At 41.9% G+C, this 27,920-nt stretch overlaps 1 protein-coding gene across 1 annotated transcript in view; it reads right to left on the bottom strand.

The window, feature by feature from the left end:
- RYR2 (ryanodine receptor 2) overlaps positions 1-27,920 on the bottom strand; it is a 743,716-nt gene that overhangs the window by 164,014 nt on the left and 551,782 nt on the right. Inside the window, exons 66-73 of the mRNA XM_077812173.1 lie at positions 27,631-27,752; positions 24,355-24,404; positions 13,953-14,013; positions 12,066-12,304; positions 9,592-9,673; positions 5,250-5,380; positions 3,417-3,737; positions 1,411-1,651 (exon numbers count right to left, since the gene is read on the bottom strand). Of these exons, the coding sequence (XP_077668299.1) occupies positions 1,411-1,651; positions 3,417-3,737; positions 5,250-5,380; positions 9,592-9,673; positions 12,066-12,304; positions 13,953-14,013; positions 24,355-24,404; positions 27,631-27,752 (1,247 nt within the window). The remainder of the gene's footprint in view (positions 1-1,410; positions 1,652-3,416; positions 3,738-5,249; positions 5,381-9,591; positions 9,674-12,065; positions 12,305-13,952; positions 14,014-24,354; positions 24,405-27,630; positions 27,753-27,920) is intronic.

Genomic DNA, 27,920 nt, shown 5'->3' with positions numbered 1-27,920 from the left:
CATGCTGAGCAGACCTCAGAGGATGAGGAGATATGAGAGGAGATATGCCTCTACATCATCCTCTGCTGTCATCTTTGGCAAACAACCGGTTGCCCTCAGGGTTTGGGTCCCATTGGACCCCCAGGCCTGGGTGGTGAGGATCTTGAGCTGGTCCATTATCTCGCGCAGGAGGGCTCGATATTGGGTTGCCTGGCTCATTAATAATTGGTTGGTTTCTGCTGTAGCCTCATGGACTCCTGTTGTGCCATTGCCTGAGCCCGGGTGGCCTCCTGCTGGGCCGCCGTGGCTTGCACCAGCGCTCTCACCACCTCCTCCATTGTGGTACAAACAAAAACCCCAAACCAAAAACCCTAGTACACTTTTTTTTTAAAAAAAATCTCTTTGTTCTGCCATGCTGTGAACAATCACAATCCCACTACTTACACCAGTTGTGGCAGAGCTCCGACCTTGTCCCCGTGCGTCCCGCGCTTCCAGGCGGTTTAGGCTAGCTTCAGAGGCTCACTGCAACCCTCCATGTAGCCCTTCTCTCTCTAGGGCCAGGGATATAGTCTACTGAGCCCATTTCATCATAAGCCAGCAAGTAGGTTGGTGAGAGAATTCCCACAGTCTCTGTTGCTCCTACGGCCTTATACCAAAACAGTTTAGCCTTCTGTCCTGACAGGGGCCTGTATCCCACTCCCAGGAGGTGGTTCTGTAATTGTGGGTTGGGGGGAACCCGGGCCTGCCATCTACTCCGGGTTCCAACCCAGGGACCCTAATGGTAGCAACTGTTGGCAGCCAACCTTTCACTGCCAGAGTTGCCAAATTTCCCTGGGCCACTTCCCCACAGCTCTCCTGCTTCTCCCTTCTTCACCCTTACCTTAGGGCTCCCTCACCAATGACTTGAGGGTGTCTTCGTTAACCAGCCCTTCAGCCGCACTTCCTCTCATCTGGCTCCCTGGCTCTCCTCTGCCTGACTGGAGTGAGCCCTTTTGTAGTATCAGAGGGGCCTTAATTGGAGTTAGGTGGTCACATTAGCTTAATGGCCTGACCTGACTCTTTGTAGGTTAATTGGAGTCAGGTGTTCTCATTAGCCTGGAGCAGCCCCTGCTCTGGTCGTCAGGGAACAGAAAACAGTTAATCCAGTGGCCAGTATATCTGCCTTCTGCTACTCTGCTGTACCCAACTGGCCTGGGTCTATGTCACCAGGTAAAATGCAATGGGAAATTATTTTTTGTGATTTTGCTCCAAATCCCTTCCCTAAAATTGAATTAAGTCTGCAATAAGGTACCATTAATTTCACTTTAAAATTGATTGTGTGAAGAAAAGTTATTTAAATTCAGTGTAGAACATAATTAAGACACAAAATGAAGTATCAAGAAACATAACTAGGTTTTGAAAGGATTCACTAAGTTGTTTCTTTCCACGTACCTGTTATAGTCCACAAATCTAATCAACAAAGGGTAGAAGGCATAGAGGTCCCGTGCCAAAATGGTGAACTCATCTAGGATAAGCAGTTCAGCCTCAGACATGTCACCTCTGCCTTCTGCTCTTAGATGGTCTTCATCTGATACAACCATTGCTGCTTTTTTCTTCAACTTATCCATCAGTGGCAGGAAGTGGGTCTTTAAGAGCTGGGGCTTCACTTTGCTTATGATAGGCTGGGAAAACACTATTTAAGGCAAATCAATACTATAATAAACACTTGACCACAAAGCGTAATCTAAAACCTTTACCTTTTTTCTCGTGTATTTTATTTTAAAGAACTAGGGTGAAATCCTGGTCCCATTTAAAGTCAATGGGAGCTCTGCACGGACTTCAGTGAGGCCATTTGCGGCAGGGAACATGTTTGCCTATGTTGTTTTACAGTGACTATCAAAATGGGGTTCCAGTCCTGGATGTTAACAAAAACATAAGCATCAAAAACAACAGAAAGAAGACAGTAAGCATTGAAAACTCATGTGAAATTGAATCAGAGGGCAAAAGTGACTTTTCCAGGGAGGAGAGAAAGTTTTACAGGGTGACAAATCAACAAATCAGCTGTGTTTTCAGCCTTTCACCTTTGTGATTTTGAATAAGACCCAATGTAGTATCATCTTTCTTTAAAAAAAAAAAAAAAAAAAAAAAAAAAGCCTAAAAGTGAGCTTTGAACTGCCACCCATCTCAAAGGAGTGTGTGCTGAAGTGGAAATTCTGATAATATTTTTATGATTCCTATGAGTGCCTCAGTTTCCCTGTGCTTTGCATTGCTATGCATGGAGTGTAAAAAGCTGTCCATGGGGCAAAACAGAGGATATGAGGTGTTGAGTCATGCAACTGTTAGGGTGATATGAATGGGTCATTAAAGGATTGGCTGAAACCAACCCATATCAATGGAGGATCCAGAAAGAGAATGGGAACCCCAATGGCCAAGACATTCACATTTAGCAACCAACAGCCAAGAAGAAGGAGATTCCCTCCCATATCTCTGCATAGAGAAGCAGAGCAAAGGCTCCAGCTGGAGAACAAAGGGGAAAGGAGTCAGGTGGCTGGGTTAAGAGCTGGCCTTTGGAGAGACACAGGAACACACACACATGGGGCTAGGAGCTGAGACTGAGAGAGAGCCTAGATAGCTTTGCTGGCAGCATGGCTCAAGGGAGTCCTGGCCTAGCATTGGCCATGCTGAACTCTTAACCTTTGCCTCTCTACCCTAACCTAAGGACTTCCAGATTCTGTACATCAGGTGATAAATAAATTGTTGCTTTGTTTGGAAAAGGCTGACTGGAGTCGCTGCAAATAATCACTAAGAGCACTGCACCCTGAAGGGGCACAGCACAAGCGTTCTGCAGGAGTCTGGCTTTGGCTGGACTCGCTGCAGGGAACCATAGAGACAGATACAGTTTGTGGGTGCCTGAAGGCTCAGTTCTGGATTCTTGGAGGCCACAGGCCTGCCTCTGTGGAACTGTATGCATCCTTGGGGCCAAAGCACACTAAAGGGGTCATACTCCCAAGGAACTAATTAGAAACTGGGGCGCAGAACAGACCCTGTGGAATGGTGATAGGGTGTTAGTCATAAAGCCTAATGACAACACTTCAAGAACCAGATTTTGTAATAGCACGCAACTGCCTTCTGTACGTATAGATAAATGGTGGCACAAATATAATTCTTTTCGTTCAGTAAATGGCATATTACAATGCAGTGATGGCCATGGTTTATTATGAAGTTCAACATGATATATACCAATTATTTTAAGATATAGTATCTCTCTTTCAAAGAACTGCTGTTTTATTGTCTCATTTAATTAGACTTTATATTATTCAAAGAGGCTGTAGAATATGGGCTTGATTCTCCTCCAACTTCAAGTGGGGTAAATATACAGTAAATCTATTGACATCAATGTGAACTGATGTAGGAGACAGAAGAATCAGACCCAAATTATTCATATCTTTAAATCTTACCTGCTAATCTCTTCATCCAGGCTCCCTCATCAATACCCAGGTTGTTATAGATGATTTTCAGTATGTTACCCAACAGAGTGTTCATGTGCTCTGAGGTCAAGGCTGTGCAGCACATTTCAGCCTTGTCGGGATTGTTTTCTGGTCCATGTTCCCACCAGTGTGACATGTAGCTACACAGCATAGGCAATATCACTTCCATTATATGTGGCATTTGTGTGTAACGAATACCAGACTCTGCCAATTCCACAATTTCTTCCATTAACTTCTCCAGGGAAGGAATTTTTGGACAAACCTCTTCTACACTGATTGGCAAATTGAGAGCTAGAAAATAATAAAAATAAAATGTATCACAAAGAGAAAACACATATAAAATATTTATATCCAAATGTTTTTCCATTCTACTTTTATTTTCTCTTTCACAGCATGTCCATCTGGCAGATAAAGCTTGCGATACAAAGAAAGAGTGCTTTTATGGAACTGAGTAGAGAGTTATACATTAGCTTCAATGGAAGTGTCAACTTGTGTAGTAAGATTAGTGCCAGTACTGAAGTTGGAGCCAAACTGTTTGTATCTGCCTATACTCTGGGCTGTTTTTCAAAATCAGGCTACGTCTCATTTTAATACTGAATACATCATACATATTTGTTCACAGAGCTGCATTAATGCTTGCTTAATTGAAGTTTGGAAAGCATTCTGAAATCCTCAATAAAAGTATATTCAAATTATTATTATTACTATTAATAAAAGGATATTTCTTTCCACAAGAGATAGTATAGGCTAGTGTGGATGTACTAAAATTACCAGAACATATTACCTATTAATGTAGACACTGACATTTGCCAGATAGACTACTGTAGCTCTATAGAAGAATGAATCAGTTGCTCTTCTTTTAAAATTGAATGGCTGAAGTTATACATAAGATGCCATTAAGTAATTGTTGTATACTATAGCATAGTGTTTTTCATTTTGCAATATTTGTAGTATGCATTATATTTAGAATGAGAAATAACAAAATAAAACTATATTCTACTACTATGAAAGGTAGCTGTCCAGTTTTTAATTTCACCCATGGTAGTTTGAAATAATACAAGTTAATCAACAGAACCTCTAAAATATTTGCAATAGGAACAGCATAAGGCACAGCTTTAATTCCCCAATTATGTTTTTATTAAATAGCCCTCTGAAGGGGGCTCTACACTAACAAATGTTTACTTATTTATATTTGCCTTTGCTGTGGTATTTCCTACACTTAAAATACAGAATACACCATAGCAAACAATTTATGTCATGCTATCCTAAGTATTTACTTGTTAAGGGCATACAGTGTATCATAATATTTAGTCCCAATTAAAGATACGGGTAAGTCCCAGAGATGGAAGTAAGAGTTGAGGCTGAAAATGAGAGATGAGGAAATAAAACTGTTCATTAGGATATGCCATTTTATTACATGATAGTAGGCTGTATTAAAATCTCTACCTGATTTGCCATATAAAATAAACCTTATATAAAACCACTTATTTATATACAATACAAATAGCTTCTGTGTTGCAATGTATCAACGTGATCAGAATGAGGAGGAACTAGTTTGGCAAGTTAATTCCAAAATAATAATAATATCTCCATATGCAACACTGGGCAGCTCAAAAAGGAATGAAAAAATTGAGTTTTGCAAGATTTAACCTACCATCTAGCAAATGAATATAAACAGATCAGTAAATGAAAGGGAGGATTGTTGTAATAGAAAATGCATGTAAATATGCAGTGAGTAAGACAACCACAATTGTGTGTGAAATCCAGATGTTAAAATGCCTGCCTGCGTGGGTCTGGATATACCTGCTCTGTCTCTTGAAGACTTGGTGTTGTAGATAGAGTAGGTATTATGTTTGTTCAGATGAGTTTCCAAAAAGGCCACAGGGAAGGCACCAGCAAAAGCAGCCAAACATTCTCCTAAGGCTGAGCGCTGCCTGTGAATTCACAAATGCTCATTGTTATTTATACACACATATTTTTTTCTGAATATACTCAGAGCTAGTTCAGTATCATCCTTACTTTTATTATAAACTATAATCTTCTCAAAGAGAGAATCTGCTACATGGTTATTACTACTAACACAGTAACAGAAAAATCCATTTAACAGATATCAGAGAACATCAACTTTCTGCCATTACACAAATAAAATGTTATATATAAAATGTCAAAGCTGGGCCTACTTATATTTGCCGAGAGCTACCAAGGAGCATACAAGGAAAACACAGCACTAGTATAATAACAATAACGATAGTAATCCTATTATTTCCTCTCAATTTCAGATAATACTGACTAAACAGTGTCTCCTATTGACCGAAAGCTACTGAATAAACTGATGGATCAAGAGGCCAAATGTTACCATCATAACATCTAAATCAGTGGTTCTCAAAGTCGGACTGCCGCTTGTTCAGGAAAAGCCCCTGGCGGGCCGGGCGGGTTTGTTTACCTGCCGCGTCCTCACGTTCGGTTGATTGCGGCTCCCACTGACCGCGGTTCACTGCTCCAGGCCAATGGGGGCTGCGGGAAGGACATGCCAGCACATGCCTCGGCCAGCGCCGCTTCCCGCAGCCCCCATTGGCCTGGAGCTGAAAACCGCGGCCAGTGGGAGCCACAATCGGCCAAACCTGAGGACGTGGCAGGTAAACAAACCAGCCCGGCCCGTCAGGGGCTTTCCCTGCACAACTGGCGGACCGGCTTTGAGAACCATTGATGTAAAGGGTACATTAGATCCCACAGGCAAGTCAATTTTATTGTAGTACATGACTGTCAAAATGACTATCAGGTGTTGTACCATTCTGAAAAGCTTGTGGGCAGCTTTAAATAAAGATGGCTTAGTATCAAGAGATGAACAAGCCATTTCTAATTTCTTTTGGACTAAAACATGCACAAGGAAGTAAGAATCAAACTGGAGAACTTGCGGAGATTCCTAGAAGTCACAGAAATTCTGCAGTTTTGTCAAAATCCTGCCTTCCTTTCTGACTCAGGAGAAAGGAGAAACCTGGAATTTCTGCTGTAACAGACTGCCATTGAATTCCCAATCCATAATACCCACAATAAACACAGGAACTTCAGCTGCTGACTCCATCATATCTAACTCCACTCTCATAGCTATTTACCCCTCCTGATTTCCTCCCTGACCCACATTATGTCCTCATGAAAAGAACATGTTTCACATATATCTGTAAGATAGCATGCTATTCGTTTTCTATATGCATTGATGCTTGTGGACTATAATAGATGAAAGAGGCCACTTCACTTTCACAATAGCTCTTGTATGAGTCAATATATAATTTCATATAAGACCAATACGTAAAATATAAGCCACTTAGAAAGCATTCACATATAATTGCATATATTTTTATTTCGCATTGGAGAGTAATTATTTTTAAACTTAATTCTATTCGTGATTAGATGGGGTGACAAGTGGGGGTGAGTGGCTGAGGTGGCCATGTTTGTTATGAGCACAGTGTTATAGATAGATAGCAGTTCTGAAGGCAGTAGCCATTTGGAGTACAGTGACTATGTATGTCTCTCTGGAGTTACACATCCTTCCACTCTTATTGGATAATAATGGCTCTTTGATAGAGTACAGAGATTTCCAGACTAAGAGCTACTGAGAAATAACGTCGGTCATCATGCAAATCAGAGCCCTTTTACCAGGATGCAGTGGTTTGTAAAAGAAACAAGTTTACATAGTACAGAATCCCTGAATTTTGATAGCTGAAACAATGCAACTTATTTGACTTGACTTTAATTGACTTGTTGCAACCTTACATTCTGACTCCCAAATTGGTTGCCAGGAGTCCGGTTTTCGAACGGAATACCCAGTCGAAAAGGGACCCTGCAGGCTCTGGTCAGCACCGCTGATTTGGCCGTTAAAATTCCAGTCGGCAGCGCAGCGGGACTAAGGCAGGCTCCCTGCCTGCCCTGGCTCCGCGTGGCTACCGGAAGCGGCCAACATGTCCCTGCAGCCCCTAGGCGCAGGGGCAATCAAGGAAGCTCCACGCACTGCCACCGCCCCGAGTGCTGGCTCCTCAGATCCCATTGGTGAAGAACCGTGGCCAATAGGAGCTGCAGGGGCGGCACCTGTGGGTGTGGGCAGCATGCACCATGCACAGCTGCCTTGCTGCTCCTATGCCCAGGTCAGGACCCCTTCTCACACCCCAACCCCCTGCCCTATATCATAACCCCCTCCTGCACCCTAAATCCCTCCCAGAGCCCACACCCTGCACTGCCTCTCACATTGCAAACCTCTGCCCCAGTACTGAGCCCTGTCCTGGACCTCAAACCCCTCATCCCTGGTCCCATCCCAGATCACACCCCCCAACTGGAGCCCGCACCCCCTCCCACACCTTGCCCTAGTCCAGTGAAAGTGAGTAAGGGTGTGGGAGAGCGAGCAACGGAGGGAAGGGGGATGGAGTGAGTGGGGACAGGGCCTTGGAGAAGGAGGAGGCATGGGTGGGGTCTCAGAGAAGGGCAGGGGCGAGGTACAGGTGTTTGGTTTTGTGCGATTTGAAAGTTGGCAACCCTACCCGTATACAAGCTATGAGATTTAATGGAAAGGGGTAGAGAAACAGACACCCTGGCAAGGAAGTGGTCATTACACTCCTCAGTGCTATTCTGGGTCTGCTACTGCTTTGCTGTGACCTTGAGCAAGTCACTTGATCTCTCCTATTTGTCAGTTTCCCCCCCGGCAGACTGCAGATCAGGGTGTGCAAACTAAGGCCGAGGGCCAGATCCGGCCCCTCAGGGCTTTGGATCCGGCCCGCAGGATTGCCCCCTGTCGTGCCGCAGGCCCCGTGCCGCTCTCAGAAGCGGCCGGCACCATGTCCCTGCGGTCCGGGGGCAGGCAGAGGGCGTGGCGTGGGGCCAAAGCAGGCAGGAAGGGAGCCTGTCCTGGCCGTGGTGCGTGCCGCTGCCACCCCGGAGCTGCTTTAGGTAAGCGGCGCCAGGCCAGAGCCCAAACCCCTCCTGCATCCCGCCTCCCAACTCCCTGCCCTGAGCCCCCTGTAAAATCCTGCACCCGTCCTGCACCCCTCCTCTGCCCCAAACCCTTACCCTGAGCCCGTTCCTGCACACCACACTTCCCCCCACACCCCGCACTCCCTTCCGCACCCCAACCCCCTGCCCCGGCCCTGCATACAATTTCCCCACCCAGATGTGGCCCTCAGCCCAACAAGTTTGCCGACCCATTCTGTAGATAATTAAACCTGCTGGGATGTTGCAGAGTGTTGTAAAGTTTAATTAGTGTTTTGATGAAAGTACACACGGTTATGAATAAAGTTCTCTCTCTGCCTTGCTTTATGGCCTATCTGACTGATTCTGTAGAATTACTAACTGTTTTCAACAGTGATTTTTTGCGAATGAGTCCATCCAGACCTGATTCAAGAGTCTTGAATTGTATAGCTCAGATCCACCTCTACTTGAAGTACAAATGCAAGAAATACATTTTTGATGCATTATGATTTTTTCATTTGATTTGTTAATAGAATCATGAATGAACAAAATTCAGTAATTCTGACTGGGTGTCTTACCCATTAGAATGAAATTGCAAAATGAATAGATAACATTTTATTTACAAAATGTAAAAACACCACGTTTCTGTAGAACAAAGGTAAGTTTTTAACATCAGTCACGAACAAAGATAAATGAGGGATAACCATAAAGTACAGTGCAGTTAATCAGTCTACAAGGAACAATTATAACAATAATTGAAATGAAAATTTGCAATTTCCCCTTCTAGAACTCATAAAATTCTCTAAGTTCTCCTTGTAATTATACTTGTATACTGCTTGTATTATACAAAAAAAGTCAGATCCTGCAGTCCCAATGCAAGCATGAAATACATTTTAGAATAAGAATCTCTTCGGTTTTAATTGAAGACTATCTTTTTACATAGTTATATGCGAATATTTAAAATTTATTATACTAAATCCAGTATTCTTATTATTATCACAACTCTCTTTTCTACTAAGGGGTACTTGATTTTGCCCTGCTCTCACCCACAACTTCTCTCTACACTCCTTTTTGTGCTTTATTAAAGCTTCCACCTGAGAAAACATTCTAACAAAGAACACATGTGGTGACTACTTATACGATTAAGTGTGTATATGAAGATTCCAATTATGTACATGATTTTTCATCTTACCGCTCCACATAGATACTCTTGCTGGTTCCTAGAGAGTACAAGCTGGCCAATATTCTGTAACAAGAGACCTGAACATCTTCCACTATGGGAAAGGGACAAGGAAGAAGTAAAAAAAAAAAAAAAGGTTTTAATGCATTCCATTTTAGTCTACATAGTGGGTTTAAAATATAGAGACAATCTAATTATACTTAACTTGACAACCTGCATACTAATGAGTTCAAGCTCATTACCAAAACACCAACTATAGAAATCACTGTGTAAATCCAAAAAGTAGTCCTATGGCCAGATGCTGACATAGCTTTTTATGAAAAAATGCCACTTAATTCAATAGAAAGCATATACTGAGAACAATATCATATTTAATGTACCATAAACGCTCTCTATTTTGCTGTGAAAAATGGCAAACCATCTTTGTTAGGATAATGCATAGTTATAGAAGCTGAGACTTGATCTATTAAATAATCTATGCACTACAGTGTACTGAATCTTTTCCAATTGCTAGCAGTGCTTTAAAAGCAGGGAATTCTCACAGCAACTATCTAAAGTGTTAAATGAGTAAAAGGAAAATATAATCAGAGAACTAACCAATTTAAGAATGCATTATGCTTTGTAAAATATACAACAGTAGAAAAATACTCTTGCGGAACAGATTTTTAATTTTGTAAATTATAGTTAATGATTAATGATAGTATCTCATTTTTAGACAAAGCTACAGGTAAATAGCATCTAAATGATGTATTCATTAGTCAGGCAAGGGAACCAAAACACCTGATCCCCAAAACAACTTTTCTATTCATTGCTTGTTTTCAGGAATAACAATCATCACATTATGCATTCTAGTGTAAAGACCAACACTGTTTTTCTATGTGCAGCTGTAAAAAATTGAATTGATCAAATTGGAGAGTAAAACAGTAGAGATGGTTTTTCAGTCCTTCACACAGTATGAGGCAGAGGCAGATATTTTTGATTGGCTGGGCTGACATTCTAGCTAACTCCTCCCACTTACGAGCCACTCCAGAGAGTCTCTTCTAAAGCCAATAACTGTCATATCTGAATAAAACACTTTTTCAAAATTTATTAACAACAGATAAAACTGCCCAGCATTAAGAAGTAACTGCCCAACTGAGGGAAAAAATACACAAACTGGGATGACAAGGAGGGCTATCTCCTCCACAGCGAAATGGCTGTTATTCCTAAAACACAATGTGAAGAGAAGTGGTGCTTGTGTGCATTACATAAAATAGGTAATCACAGTTTAAATTAACCAACAATTCATACTATTAGTGGGTTTATAATAACTGAATAACAATCAGATAGAATAGGTGATTAAAATCTTGTAAGTAATAAAGTATCAGAGGCTACAGATGAAATTCTATCGGGATCAGAAAACAAAAAGGAGTAGGAGTATACCTGATATTCTATAGGTATAGTCCCACAGCTTTTAAGTTTTGGATTATGTTAATTAGACACTGAAATTAAATGTCTTCAGACATCATTTATAAAGAAATAAAAATTATAGTATAGCATCACCCAGTCAAATTATAAATATCAGAAAACCATTTTCCACAGAGCTATTTTATATTTTCTCAGGCATAGAAAATGCAGATGACTGAGTCTGATCTTTTTCTAGATCCTCCCTGAGTGGACTCCTTCCTCGAAGCTGGCCAGCTCAGAAATGGAGAATTGTTGAAAGAGAAGAATTGCTGCCCACAATAGAAGGGGAGCTGGCTATTAGAATTCCCATGGGGCTTCTAAACAGTACAAGATTGAAACTCTGCTTTGTGGACTGTAAGAGGCACTGTGAGAAAACAGCTTTAGTCTCTCCAAAATGAAGTGATTTACAAAATGTACGTTCTACATCAACTGTGCTCCTACACTCCACAGAAATGGAGCTGCAGAAGTACCTCCCCACATCAGACCCTTGCAGATGTCTTCAGCAGTTCCTCCTGTTCTGCCTCATGCACCCATTTGACACCCCATCAACTGAAACAAGGTCATATTTGCAGCTAAAGTCAGGTGACATAACCTTGCTTGAAAAGTTTGAATGAATGAGGTTGCATTACAACAGATATCATCAGAGAACTTCAAAGTTCTATACAAAAATTAAGTTTGCAAGACGCCTGTGTGATAAATATTATTATTCCCATTTTACAGATGGATAAATTGCTGCAGAGTGAGACTCCGTGATTTATGCCAGATCACATAGCAAGTCTATGGCAGAGCCAGAAATATAATCCAGATTTCTAATCCTATCTTCTAACCACAAATCCACACGCCTTCCCAAATTTGTACACAATTAGATAAAACCTGAATACCTTATTCTAAGCTTAAGACAAATTCTCATTTAAATCAGTGAACATTTTGGCAGAGTTTTGTCAGGATTTGTCCCCATATATTAGAAGCCAATCTGTAATAACCCTCAGTACAAAACAAGAAAGATCATTAGCTGCCTGGCATTTCTAAATAATACATACATATTATGTCTTCTCCAAATTGATGCTGTCCAATGTGTTCAAATAATGAAGAGAGCACTGGAAGGAGAGCCACTGTGGTGTAGTTAATGATTTGTGTCACTCCTTTTGGCTGATTTCTTGTGTGTGTAAACTGGCCTTGCTTAAGATTTTCCATTGTCTTCTCCAGATCTTCTGCGGCATTATCCAAAAATGCTCTCAATGCCATTTTAACAGACTCCAGACCAGTTTTCATCACAGTCCTGTGCATTACATATAAAAGAATTAAAGATCATATTCTGTTAGAGAAAGCACAAAACAAAGTCTATTCCTGACTGATATAAAAAAAAGACACACAAGATCTTGGGAAAACCTTCCTATTGGGTAAAATCTTCTTTCCCACAAGAAAGCAATTCAAGCAAGCATGTTCCAATTGAAAAGCAGTGTCAGAGTGTCACTCTGCAGACCAGAAGGGATTTCAATTCATTTTACATTGACTCGGCTTCTTAAGGAAAGGGCTTAAATGCTTCATAAGAACAAGGAATGAGGAAGCCTGCTAAATCATCAAAATAGAAAGCTTATGGTTGTTTGAAGCTGCAAGCCAAAATGCTACCCATAGCCAGATTTTGCTTCAGCAATTTTAAAAATCAGAATGGGTTTTCTGAAAGCCACAGTTAAAATCTGTAGTAGAAAAAGAGCAACATGAACATGTTGGTCATATAACTACAATCACTTGTATGCAATATTGTAATTCAGTGTCACTGTCCTCAAACAGAAACACAAGGCTAGCTGAGTTGACTGTAGGGGTCCTCTATTCATAGCAAAGTACAATTTCACAGAGTTTTCATTGTGATTGTGTGAGAGAACTCAGCCCAGGTGAAAAACGCTAGATTGACAGCCCAGGAGACTAAAGTAACCTCTTTTATTCACAGAATATGTACTGCATGGGTGGCAGCAATGCAAGCTTCCATATACAGCTATATAAAAGTGCCTCAATCCTGACCTGGAGGGACCTTTCTATGGGTATGCCTTCACTGAAGAGTTAACTTGGGTGACTGGCACCTGAGTTAACCTAGCCTAGGTGTGGGCAGCCATACTGCAAAGCCATACTCAACTCACTATATCCTCACTGCTACTGCACTCACCCATGTGTCACCAGGCCTTCTGGGGGGGCACATGCCATGGTTCTTAGCGCTGGTGTGAGCTGCTCTGTGATTCTTCTACCTAGTGAATTGTGGGAGAACTTATCTGTGCTTCTGGATATGTCAGGGGGAACTGTGAGGAGGGCATCCGAGGACTATCAGCACTTGAGTGGTTGAGTGGGCACTTTACTGGCTTGAACAAATGCAACAGCCACACTTTAGCCTATAGACCCAGCTGAGTCAGCTAGCCTGGGCTGAAAACACCACTAAACTCAGGTCAGAATTTTTGTTTTTGGACAGGTTAAGGGCAAATCTCAAATAATCACCCGAGTTAGCTCAGCAGTAAAAACATACTCAAAGAGTGAAAGCATGCCTCACTCTATGCCAATTCAATTCTTGACTTCTCTGATCATGAGGTTGTAAGCAAAACAGTAATTTATTTCCAAAAGTTATGACAGTTTTTGAGACACTTATTCACTCGAGACAAAACCCATAAATAGCCAGCAGTTTTTGGTCACTACTGAACTGGCCTGGAGTTGGAACAGTGAGCTAGAGATGAAAAGCTCTATGTTGTATTATCAAACCCTTGGGTTATCAAGAACAATAAAGAAACAACATTCAGTATAGGAACTATTTCAGCAGGACAACCCTTTTTCATTTTAGAAATTCTGTGGCCATGTACAGATAATCAGCCCCCCAATCCTACTGTACATGTGCTATTCAGTTTTAAGTGATTTTTGTATACTTTAGAAAATGTATTCAGCATTACCTTGCATCCAAAGTCTGGCCAAGTATATGAAGACAGTTGACTATTGATGTTGCATCATTTCCTAAACAGGAAGCAAAATGATCCACCAATTAAAATGAGTTTGCATTAAAGCATTCCTATTTTTGTTAACTTTTGTCATTTTCAAAGAAGCAGTAAATGACACAGCAGGGGCACAATTCAGCTTCTGCGTGATTTTAACAGTTAAGTTAAAAACATGCAGTTTGTTGCATTAACTTTATTTACACAGACAATAAAGCATTTCTGATCAAATAGCTGAGGCACTCAAAGCATCTCTCCCTCAAACATCTGAGGCACTCATGAAGCACTTAGATGTGATGTTAATTAGAGCTGCAGTGTACTATTTGTATTTCATTTAAGTTGTTGAAAATTTCACTTTAATTGATTCCAGTTTATCTGAGCATTCATTTTCTTTCTCTCAGGTAACAAAGGTTATCTAATGCTCTCAGTTTGGTGCTGCCTCACTGATACAAGAAACAAGCATTCATATAAGATGACAAAGATGTTAGACCCTGAACATAACAGCTAAGCTGAAGTGATCTACTACGGGATCTTTGAAATCAGATATATCTTCCTGAAAAGCAACACAAATACTTCTCACAACTCTTGCAGTTCTCCACCTAATGCTCTATAATAAACTTTCTTATGATGAAGTATCAAACACAAATTCAGACATTGGCATAAATGGATATCATCCACTAAAATAAGGAGTCTCATTAGTTAACACACAGGGCAGATTTTGGCCATACATACATGATCCATATATATTATTTCACTGTTTTAGAGTTAATTCCCCCACCTGTTTACAAAGATGGATTTCTCTCTCTCTTTCCTTTCTACACTTCTAAAATTACTTGATCTTCAGGAACCAACAATTGAGTAGTAGTATGTTTTTAAACATTGATTTGTACCTACAATGAAAAATGATGTTTTTCAGTGAAATAGAGATTTTCAAAAGGCAGACCATAGAGAACTAGATGCAATGGTGGCATTTGGGAGGGCTTCTTTACATTACTCATAATTAAGGCTACGATTTACTCACAGAGATCACAAAGATCCATAACTTTACTGGACCTCTGTGACTTCTAGGGCTTCAGGAGAAAGAGTGGGGACTGTGCGCCCCTGCCCTGCAACTGGGGCTGGTTGGAACCAGGACCCTGCAAGCCCCAGTCCTGCTGCTTCCTCCGGGGGGCTGCAGCAGGGGCCAGGGACTGTAGCCAGAGCCCGAGACCCACAACTTCCACACGTCTGGGGCTTGGTGGGAGCCAGACCCATGCGCCCCAGCCCCACAGCTTCCGCCAGCGGCTGCAGCCAGGCCATGCTCCCCAGCCCCAATATGTCCTGGGCTTGGCGGGGGCCATGGGCCACAGGCCTGTGGTGTCCCGGGCTTGGGGGGGCGGCAGCCAGGCCGTGCACCACAGCCCCGTGGCGTCCCGGGCTTGGCACAGGCTTGGTATGGGCCATGCGCCCCAGCCCCATGGCGTCCCAGGGCTGTGCGCCCCAGCCCCACAATGTCCCAGGCTTGGGCGGACTGCAGCTGGGCCTGCCCCAGGGCTTCCGCCAGCGGCTGCAGCCAGGCTGTGCACCCCATCCCCACGGCGTCCTGGACTTGGCGCGGGCTGCAGGCCCCGGCCCCATGGTGTCCCAGGCTTGGCAGAGCTGCAGCTGGGGCCGTGCACCCCAGCCCCAGGGCTTCTGCCAGCAGCTGCAGCCAGGCCATGCGCCCCAGCCCTCCAGCTTCCATCGGTAGCTGCAGCTGGGTCCATGCACCCACCCCAGCCCCAGAGCATCCCGGACTTGGTAAGGGACACATGCCCTGGTCCCACGGCATCCCAGGCTGGCGGGGCTGCAGCCATAGCAGTGCACCCTAGCCCCACAGCTTTCGCCAGGGGTTGCAGCTTGGGGTGCACGTGCCCCTTGCGGCTTCCCAGTGTCACGTGCCCCCATGCTGGGGCTTGGTGGGGGCTGCAGTGGGAGTCACTCACCTCTGTCCCACAGCTGGGCCAGCTCTGGAGCAGGGGCTGTGCGCCCCCCATGGCTGTGCCCTCTGCTGCGGCCATATGGTGGGGGGCTTGGCCTGTCAGTCCCCCTACATGGGACTCCACTCCTTCCCCCTATCTAGCCCTGCCCCCACTTATTTGTAGTAAAGTAATGGACAAGTCATGGGCTCCATGAATTTTTGTTTATTGCCCGTGACCTGGTCATGATGTTTACTAAAAATAACCGTGAAAAAAATTGTAGCCTTACTCATAATCTCGCAGCAGGAACTGGTTGATACATTCTCTTATTTACATTCACAGCAAGAGTCCTGTGCTTTGCCAGGGTCAGCTAGTCTCTATAGTGAGGGTCAGTAGGGTGGAGTCTACTATAGTCTAAACATGCTGAAAACTAGCCAATTTTTAAGACTACCCCCCCACGAGTTGTGTGCGCGTGCTTTCTTTCTGATAGTAAAAATAGGAAAAAACTTCACTGGGACATATCAGACTTACACTGAAGTAAAATTAAAAGATTAAGAAATTAAAGAAAGTTTAAAAATTCCAAAAATTCTAAATTAAGGCCCTGCCTGAAAAAAGTGTATTAACAGGATTAATTTAGCTTCAGCGGGACCATTCACGTGCACAAGTCTTTGCGGGAACTGGGACTTAGGTAGAAAAACCAACCTTAATTCACTACTCTTCATTTAGTTATTGTTATATAATCACAGTTCATTTGGAAACCTCTGCCCAACACGTATTAAACATGTTTAGAAGACAACAGTGGTTACAACACTGATGATCTGTCTACACTAGCACTTCCACTGTTCCTATTACTTGTGGGGCCATATATTTTTGAGAAAGACATCTAGTGTAGACATAGTCTATGATAGCTATATTTTTGCAACAGAAAGGGGTGACTTTTTTTTTTTTTAAAGAAAGCTTAGCAATTGTGGAGAGAACTAAAAATCACAAGATCCGTATTGACATCTTTTACTATTCCTAATGGTAAGCAGAACATATTTTTGGAGGATTGTGGTGTATGTGCTTCAGTTCCATTCCTATAACCTTCCTCATGTAAATTAGCACAGCAGCAACTGAAGGGTACGGCCTTCCTCCACAACTATGCTTTCCCAAATAGACCATAGCATCACCAATGTCTACCGACTTTTTAACTTCAAATATTTGAGATATTTGGAAAAGCATCCGAAGTTCAGATGCTTATCTGAACCCATTTGGTCTGGAAATGCGCCTGGAAATTTTACAAGAATGAGGTCCATTATGAGATTTCCAGTACTTCCTTATTTTGTTTTGCCTGGAAACATTGTGAGAAGAAACTTTCATGAGGTATTTTCAAAGCCCAGGTTCTGATTCTGGATGTAGCTAAGGAAAATTGAATTGCTAACACTGTAAAAAGCAAACTAAACATTTTTGAACTTCACATATATGTTTTGTTTGGACCTAATTTGGAGAAAAGTATTCAAAATAACTCAGTACTTATTACACTCAAAGTTATAGTAAAACTACTGCCAGTAATTGGGAGACCCATTATACATGAGAGAACTTTGTGGATTAGCATGTATGCTCCTTTCCTCCTGGATTGTCTGCCCTAGGTATGTCAGGAAAAATTAGGCTCTTACTTACATTGGTGAATTTGGCCCAACATCTTCACAGCACTATTTGCTTCTCAAACATAGGAGCAGGGACAGTGAGAATTCTGGGCTTTGCATTTCTTTAGACTTAGAGCATTTAGTTGTTTCCACTCTGTTTTCAACACATACAAGCACAAAAAGCAATTGGGGTGCCCTCGCTTTTAATTTATGTATATATGCCACTAAATTAATAAAGACCAGACTAATCTTTTTTTATTTCAAAATGTGGGGAGACTATTTTGCTTCTAGGCTGAGACCACATATCAAATTTCAGATCACCATGATTTTTTAAATGAGTTACAAATACCTGAAATTAGGAGTTTCTAATTAAGTGAATTCTACTTTTGCAACACAAAGTTCTACAGCAGTAACACAACTGTGGCAGGTCTGCCCAAACAGACCTGTAGCCAGAGCACAGTACTAGAGCCTAATGCAGAACACATTCTTCTAATCCATAACATAGCCTTTCCATTACAAAACACTTTAAAACAACAGGGTACAGTAAATCAAAGCTAAGAAACCACTAGACCTTAAAGGAACTGCATACTTAAGTAACTGCTAAAGGAACAATAAAAATTGCAAGTGCAAAAACATTTTCACTTAAAGAGTTCAGGCTAAAAGCATCCTAGAAGTTAGTGTGATCACTAGGTATCTGAATGATTGTTCAACCCTGGGCTACAATCACAACAGATCTCATAAGTAAAATGATTGGGTTTAATCAGCACTTGGATGGGAGACCTTGAGGAAAAAATCCTAGATACTTCAGGAACTGATGTTAGTGATTAAATTCAGTGTTAACACCCTGCACTCAAAATCCCATGGATACTCATCTCCAGGATGCCTTAATGGAGGGATTTGTGCTGGTTCCCAGGAAGGAGCAAACAATCAGGCAGAAACAGCATCCCCTCCCCCTTTATAACACCACAGAGTTTTCCTCCTGAGTAATATCCTCTCTGTTTATGAAAGTGAATGGGATAAATCTGGTCAGTTAGCAGCATGGCTAACATTTGTTTCAGACTGTATGTCACTTTGTCATCAATAGTGAGAATAAAGAATTGGGCTGATACACTGATAGCTCTGAAAATAAAGAGAAAGCATCTCATACCAGAGTTAAACAATATTGAAAAGTAAATTAAACTATTCATAGAAAAAAAATTTTAAATGAGGAAAATATAATTTCAAAGGCTCATTCCACTACAAATAATTTGTGGAAAATTCAACCCATTAATAATAATGAAAGTGCATAAATGTACTCTCCTGAGTGCACAAATACAGCTCTCAAACAGTAAATTATCCTTGCTAAATCTCAGTTATCCAATAATCAGCATATAAGAAGTCCATGCTGAAGAATAACCTTAACAAAAATACTAGTAATTGTGACACTGGCAGACCAGCCAACCTGTGTATGACCCATAACAACTTAATGAGGCACTACAATTGTATCAGGATTAGGGTAACCAGATAGCAAGTGTAAAAAATCGGGACAGGAGGTGGGGGATAATAGGTGCCTATATAAGAAAAAGCCCCCAAAATTGGGACTGTCCCTATAAAAATCAGGACTTCTGGTCACCCTAATCAGGACAATTCACTTGTATGTGAATTTCAAAGAGATGTATTAGACCAGCAATCATTAACCCATTCATTTGCAGTAATAGAAATCAAGGGTAGATGCTAAGTCTGTGTTTACCTGTATTCTGAAAGAAGTTTAACAATGTAACCCAATTAGCTTGTAGATGCTTATTCCTTTCATGTCTCAATTGCTTTTACATTGTGTGTGCAACTGTGTTCAGTAGACCTTAAGATCAAAGATGTGAGACACTGCATGAAATTAACAATATTACATATATTGTCTTCATCTTATTTATCCAGGATATAATCTATGATCGGCATTCACCTTACATTAATCAGTATAACTAGATTACCTGTGTATGCACCGTAAATAGAATGTTAACTTCAAAGTGATGGGACAGTGTGCTCTCAACAAAGAAGAAACCTCAGTCACATGTTGTGCTCAAAGCACTTGAAAAACCTGCTTCAGCTATAAAGAGAAACCTCATGCCTGATCCTTTCATCTCTAGTCGGCTAAACTTTGAACATGGAAAGTTTAATCTGTGGGACTGAGATCTTCCAAGTAGTTACATGGAATACTCTGGAAAAGGCATGGAAAGACTCTAGCAGACTCTATATCTAAGCTGCATTTGGATTCTAACCTTTTAGGATAATTCCAAAGAGACTTTTGCAAGCCAGCAGATGGATCAGGATCACAGCAGTGATGTTATATGAACACTGAAAATCACTTGTATGTATATGATTCCTTAACCATTTAATAACTCCCTTCTTTTCTTTTATTAATAAGTCTTTAGTTAGTTTACAAAGGATTGGCCGCCATTGGGCTATTTGGGTAAGATCTGAAGTACATTTTGGCCTGAGGGTAAGTGCCTGATCCTTTGGGATTGGTAGAACTTTAAGTATGATTAATAGGGTTTTCAGGAACCTATCACTATATTACACTAGACTGTCTAGATGGGAGCCAAGGGCTGGAATGCCTAAAGGGGACTGTGTTTGGCTTCTTGTTAACCAGTGTGCTACTGCAGAAGCTCTTTGGTAGGTCTAATTATAGCATAAAATACCAGTTTGGGGGATTGTCTGTCCTATTTCTTGCAGTCTGCCCTGAGTCTGGCATTCTCAGTGTGGTCCATCCAGGCACCCAGTCACAGTAATCCAGTGTGGTTAACACACTTCAGGTTCTTCTGTATGGCAAACCATCATGCTTAGCTTCTGATTTTGTGTGACACTCTCCTCAAAATTAAGGCAACACAGCTTTTACAAATGTCTTTCCTTTTACTATACACAATATGCTAATCTATCTTTGGGAGTAGTGTACAGATCCCATACCACTCATAAGAATGGACATACTGGGTCAGACCAATGGTCCATCTAGCCCAGTATCTTGTTTTCAGACAGTGCTTGGTGCCAGATGCTTTGAAGGGAGTGAACAGAACAGGGTAATTTATCTAGTGCTCCATTCCCTGCTGTCCAGTCCCAGCTTCTAGCAGTTGGAGGTTCAGGGACACCACTACAGTACATGTAGTTAATGTCCAGCTAGTAGCAAGTCCCATACTGAGACTACAATTAAGCTTGTTTTGTTCATTCAAACACACATTCCAAAACACATAAGAAGCAAAGTAAATTCCTAGGACCTGACTATATTCTAGATCTGCATGTGGAGCTCTTCCTCTTCCAGACAGGTCTTGTCTTCACTAGAAAAAAACGTGAGTTCGTAAATGAAGTTAGCTAACATAAATTCTAGTGAAGAGAAGGCAGTTTGTCGTTTTCTCGTGTGTTAGCAGTTCAGGTGAAACTCTAGGCTCCTCCAGTCTTTATTTCAACCAGCTAATACACATGAAAACTACAAACTGCCCTATATAGTCATGAGGATTTTACTTTGTGGTATTTACCATATGTTAGCTAACGCAGATTAAGAACCAACTGTTTTTCCTAATGAAGATGCACCCACAGTAGTTAGGCTCAGCTGCTTCTGCGGCACCTATACCCTCCATCACATAGATCCAGCAAAGCCCTCTCCACACAATCCACAAATGAAGGCTGGTTGGGCTGGGATGTACAATGCAAACTGTCTTCCGTCTAGCATCACAGACCTTATATGAAGTTCACAATCTCAGTTTTTACAGTTTGCCCATTATCAATCCTACAAAAATAATCCAAGAGATTAATCCATGAAAGACTACTCCTGAAAATATTTCCCCAAAATGTAAAATAATAGAATACTAAGCTGGACAATCTGTCAAATCATGCTAACTGTGACTGTCTTGGTAAGCACCAAAATAAACCAACAGAGGTTGTAACATTCTGTGGAAAAGCAGCCTACCATACATGAAGAGCAGTGGTGTGACACACTTTACACTTTACTGACATTACGCCACAAAAAGATGAAACGATCTCTCACATTTTGGGCATAGAATCATAGAATATCAGGGTTGGAAGGGACCTCAGGAGGTCATCTAGTCCAACCCCCTGCTCAAAGCAGGACCGACCCCCAATTAAATCATCCCAGCCAGGGCTTTGTCAAGCCTGACCTTAAAAACTTCTAAGTAAGGATATTCCACCACCTCCCTAGGTAACGCATTCCAGTGTTTCACCACCCTCCTAGTGGAAAAGTTTTTCCTAATATCCAACCTAAACCTCCCCCACTGCAACTTGAGACCATTACTCCTTGTCCTGTCATCCGCTACCACTGAGAATAGTCTAGATCCATCCTCTTTGGAACCCCCTTTCAGGTAGTTGAAAGCAGCTATCAAATCCCCCTCATTCTTCTCTTCTGTAGACTAAACAATCCCAGTTCCCTCAGCCTCTCCTCGTAAGTCATGTGTTCCAGTCCCCTAATCATTTTTGTTGCCCTCCGCTGGACTCTCTCCAATTTTTCCACATCCTTCTTGTAGTGTGGGGCCCAAAACTGGACACAGTACTCCAGATGAGGCCTCACCAATGTCGAATAGAGGGGGAAAATCACATCCCTCGATCTGCTGGCAATACCCCTACTTATACATCCCAAAATGCCATTGGCCTTCTTGGCTACAAGGGCACGCTGTTGACTCATATCCAGCTTCTCGTCCACTGTAACCCCTAGGTCCTTTTCTGCAGAACTGCTGCCGAGCCATTCGGTCCCTAGTCTGTAGCGGTGCATTGTATTCTTCCGTCCTAAGTGCAGAACTCTGCACTTGTCCTTGTTGAACCTCATCAGATTTCTTTTGGCCCAATCCTCCAATTTGTCTAGGTCCCTCTGTATCTTATCCCTACTCTCCAGTGTATCTACCACTCCTCCCAGTTTAGTGTCATCTGCAAACTTGCTGAGGGTGCAATCCACACCATCCTCCAGATCATTAATGAAAATACTGAATAAAACCAGCCCCAGGACCAACCCTTGGGGCACTCCGCTTGATACTGGCTGCCAACTAGACTTGGAGCCATTGATCACTACCCGTTGAGCCTGACAATCTAGCCAATTTTCTACCCAACTTATAGTGCATTCATCCAGCCCATACTTCTTTAACTTGCTGACAAGAATACTGTGGGAGACTGTGTCAAAAGCTTTGCTAAAGTCGAGGAACACCACATCCACTGTTTTCCCTTCATCCACTGAACCAGTTATCTCGTCATAGAAGGCAATTAGATTAGTCAGGCATGACTTGCCCTTGGTGAATCCATGCTGACTGTTCCTGATCACTTTCCTCTCATCTAAGTGCTTCAGAATTGATTCCTTGAGGACCTGCTCCATGATTTTTCCAGGGACTGAGGTGAGGCTGACTGGCCTGTAGTTCCCAGGATCCTTCCCTTTTTTAAAGATGGGCACTACATTAGCCTTTTTCCAGTCGTCCGGGACTTCCCCCGATCGCCATGAGTTTTCAAAGATAATGGACAATGGCTCTGCAATCACATCCGCCAACTCCTTTAGCACTCTCGGATGCAACGCATCCGGCCCCATGGACTTGCGCACATCCAGCTTTTCTAAATAGTCCCGAACCACTTCTTTCTCCACAGAGGGCTGGTCACCTCCTCCCCATGCTGTGCTGCCCAGTGCAATAGTCTGGGAGCTGACCTTGTTCGTGAAGACAGAGGCAAAAAAAGCGTTGAGTACATTAGCTTTTTCCACATCTTCTGTCACTAGGTTGCCTCCCTCATTCAGTAAAGGGCCCACACTTTCCTTGATTTTCTTCTTGTTGCCAACATACCTGAAGAAACCCTTCTTGTTACTCTTAACATCTCTTGCTAGATGTAAGTAACATCTCTTGCTAGATGTAAGTAAATGATTAACAGGTGAACTGTGTCCACTTTGCTTATCCCAGAAGTCTGAAAGTTCAAAACATGATGCCAAGCTAATTTCCATTTTTTTTTTTCATTTTACTGATTACAAGAAGGGTTTATAAACTTTTGGAATATCACAGTGCGGCAGCAAACAGATATTTTCCCTTCAAATAGAAAGGAATATATGGGAACTGGGTTAAGAACTGTATTTTTTAATCAAATTGGAATCATCCAGATAATTATCCAAATGGATAATGATGGATGCTGAAGTCCTCACTGCTCCCATTATAGAAGATACGTACATAGGGACAGATTTTCAGCTAGCCTTCTATCAGGATGACGTTAGAAAAGACTGCAGAGAGTGAATGATTGTACCATGGGTGTAGAATAGACAATGAAGTGATTTTCACCAGGCAGAAATTAAGGACTCACCCGACCACTTTTATAGTCAAGTGATGTCTGAAACATGATAGACATGCAGATCTAGAGTTAAGCACATTTGGGAGAATGGAAGAATTCCATGGAATATCAGCTAAGCATTTCAGCCCACAACAGACTTTGCTTTAGTGACTTTCAGAGATAAAAAAATGTGCAAATGCTAATCTGTTTCGACTTTAGCAGGCCAGTACTGAATAGGTATACAGCAGCAAATACTTTTATAATGATCTTGTTTGAATTCTGTTCCTTGGTAGGACAATGAGCCTGAGAATCGATCTCCTCTTAATCAGATTTACACACACTTTTTTTTATTACTATAAAAGCTCTTTTGTCCATCTAAAAACTGCTGTGATCTAACAACCCAAAGGATCATTAGTAGCCCATGAAGACCATGCATTCAGCCATGCAACATGCAACAAGGCAGTACATAACACAGAGTAAAAATGGCAAAGTAAACCAAGTGATGGCCATGCTAGTATTTGTCAACGGTCTCCTTACCAAACAGTGAAATCCTATGCCTGACAAGAACTCCAAGTTTGCAGAACAGGCTGAAGACAAAAGAAAAATAAAGAGAAGAAGGGGAAAAAAGAAAAAAAAAGGGAGAAGAAAGAAAAATAACAGCTGATATATGAGCAGGAAAAAGCAACATGATGTCACGCAGAAATTCTCTGAGCAGAATGTGGGACTGAGAGTACTAAAGAAAGAGATTTAAAGTGCATAACCTTAACGAACATGGTTAAATAAGCACATATTCTAATTAAAGAAACAAAAAACTGAAAGCAAAGCTAAGTAATATAAAAGCATTCTATATGAAAAACCACAAGGAAATAATCATTGAAGTGTTACAAACTAAAATGCAGTCAGTGGGCTATTCAAAATATCTTTGAAAATTTGCAGGGGAAATGTAAGGAAATCAGATTAATAGAAATGTCTGATGGTAAATGTTTAATTAGTCCAATTTGGATCTCATCATATTTAATAGATTAAATAATTAAAATGAAATCTTGTCCATTAAAACATTTAACTTAAATGATTTAAGATTAGAACTAAATAAACAATAGTTTAAGTGGTTAAATCAAACAAAATATGGATATGACCACTGGTTTTGTTTAACATGTTTAAATTAATTTTAGCACTGATGAATGGTGCCCAGTTGAGAGCAATGGGTAATAAAGTTTTATGTTTATTCATAGAAAAGGGAACAGCAGTGCAAGCTTCCCCACACTGCCACCCAACCATTGACTCAACCTTCATCTCCATCTCCACAGAGAGAGTAGTTCACTCTTCAAGGCCCAGTTCAATCCTTTGCATCTTTTAGGAGAACATCACTCCGGGTGTATGTTGGTGTCTACTGTGGTGTCATTTTCTGTGGCAAGGACCGTAGTCCATTAGAAACTGTATTAAGAATATCATCTCATTTTACTTTGGCCACCAGCATCCTGGGCCTAATTCCAACCACTGATGTCAAAGTGAAAGACACTATATGTCCCATTATCCAGCCCCTGACCCATCTAGTCCACTATGAAAAGTTTTTCAAAAGTATCTTATCATATATAATTCATTTTGATTTAAACAGTAACACATTAAATAGAGGTCAATCTATTCCTCCTGCCAGTGTATGAGCACAACACTCATCGACTTGAGTAGAAGCTGTGCTCACATAGTTGAGGCTGGAATTGAGCTCATGAAGCATGTCTAGCATGCCTAGTATGATCCAGCTGGCAACAAAGCCAAGGGCCTGATACTTGGGCTCATATCCAGAATCGATCCTACAAAATTGCAGTACTAAGAGGGGCTGTCTTGCTAAGTAGGCTGGTCTTAACAGAGAAGACATTAAATCAAAGTCAATGCCATCAGACTCTGGTCACTAATAAGGTAGAAGTTAATAATTCCATGGTACTTTATATAAAATGCTGGGGATAACCTCAGTGTCTTGGCCCACATTCACTCAATTAACACATCAAGATTTAATGTCCAAGGCCATGTTTGCTGAGCACTAAGTGGTTGTTGGATTTGCCTACACAATCACTACATTGCCATTATCAATTCAAAACTCGTCTACTTTACTGCCAAAAAGAAAACGTAGGTTTTGTTGGGTGTTTCAAAAGACAAACTGTCTTTCCATCCTGGGAAAAACCTACATGAAGCCAGGGTCCAAAGGAAACTGAAAACAATTAAGAAATAAAAAACAGCTTTGGTGAATCTCATACCCCTTCCTAAGTTCAATACTGAAATTAAACCTTCCCTCTTGAGTTTTACCTTGCCTTTCTCAAGGCCCCTGAAATCTTTGGACAGCTAGTAGGATGGTTCATGGCAGAGGACTGTAAGGTGGAGTTCCTATAGCCCTTGAACATTCATCATCAAGAATTAATTTTGCAGGCTAGTAATAGATGGTTGGTCAGATGTGTTACGGTGTCTTTTAAATTCCTTGAAGGACTCCAGACAAAGCAATGTTAGAAACAAGATGTCAGAATTAATGGGCCATTAGTTTGCTCTAATATGCCAACTATTATGAGTCATGTTCAATAAGGCTACCAGAGAATAGCCCTCATGTAAACACGTCAGCCCTCCGTATCTGGGTCACCTACTGGGGTGTGTGTGCTGATCTGCAGAGAACATCAGTCTGTGAAAGCCCTACATAGTGAACTTTGGCTCAAACTGTAGCAGCTCATGCTTGCAGCTCTGGAAAGCCCCAGTCCGTTCTCCGGCATCAGCCAAGATGGTGGCTAAATATGCTGACTGATTCCTGCTGACTCACTGTGACTGGTGTGGCTTTTTTAACTCCACCCTTAGTTTAGAGCAGCAGTCCCCAAACTTTTGAGGGTCACACCCACCCTCACCCCGTCCACATCCTGGGGTGGGGGGCAGTGGACAGAGGTAAGGGGACTGCAGCCAGGTGCAGCTCCACTCCCAGCTCACCCCAGCCTTGGCCTCGGCCCCAGCCCTGGGCCAGGAACTGAGCCGCAGCTAGTGGCTGAGGTTGAGAGCTAGTGAGGTGATGGGAGCAGAGCCACACTGAGTCTGGAGATGGGGTCAGGCACAGGGCTGGGAGCCAGGGACACAGGTGGGGGCGGGACCAGAGCAGAGCTGGGAGGGGCTAGTGGCGCTACCTCCCTGCCCCCTGTAGGGGCTGGCATGGGCCTGCCACATCCCCCTGATATTCCTCCATGCCCCCTAAGGGGTGTGCGCCCCACAGTTTGGGGACCTCTGGTTTAGAGGAGGTGGAAGTGACAATTTAGCAGGAGTTTACATAAGACAAACAGGTATCTGGAGGTAAAGCCTAAGAAGAGACAAGCTTCGGGAGAAGGGTTGGGCTGAGACTTATGTTGTGTTACTATTATTAAGAAAGTCCCAGAAAAGATGTGAGTCAAATTATACACAGAACATCTTGACTCTTCTCAGAGCAGGGTGAGAATATGTTCTCACAATCTGCCATGGTTAAATTTTGTTCTTGAACGTATTTGTGAAATTTTGCATGAACAGCAATTTTTGCACAGTCTTAGTACTTGTCTGTACTGTACATGAGTAAATTTAGATTCCTGTCCACCTGAATAACAACCACTGCTTTTTAAAAGTAGTATTGGATTCAGAGTCTGAAACACACACAGACTTTTGTGTGTGTGAATTCTCCCTTCTAACATCAATGAATCATCTTACTACAAGAAAGAAAATGAAAAACATTAGATCACTTGTGTTTCCATAAGGCTACTTTACCTCCCTTAACTAAGCTAAAACCTGCCTACACATCAACTATTGTTCTTTATTTATTTGTACCTTGTCACCATTTCTTTCTCCTTGTTAGAGGCATGTCCCCCGCTGCTCAGAGGCCTGCTTGCTGCAGATAGGAAATACAGCCGATGATTTTTGAAATACTGATCAATTAAAGGGAGCACAACCTGAAATACATCAGAGAAAAACAGGCACGGTCAACTCAGGGCTTCTTGTGCTCTAGTTCATAATATTCATTTCACATCACAGTTTCATGGCAAGAGGGATTTCTTAACATGTAACATTTTTTTTCTCTTTAAATTCTGTTTATCCTTAAATTCCCCTTCTTTTTAAAC

Source organism: Eretmochelys imbricata, chromosome 3, assembly GCF_965152235.1.
Source record: "Eretmochelys imbricata isolate rEreImb1 chromosome 3, rEreImb1.hap1, whole genome shotgun sequence".
Classification (NCBI taxonomy): Eukaryota; Metazoa; Chordata; order Testudines; family Cheloniidae; genus Eretmochelys; species Eretmochelys imbricata.
The sequence above is the reverse complement of the archived record's forward strand: the minus strand, read 5'-3'. Positions and strand labels throughout refer to the sequence as shown.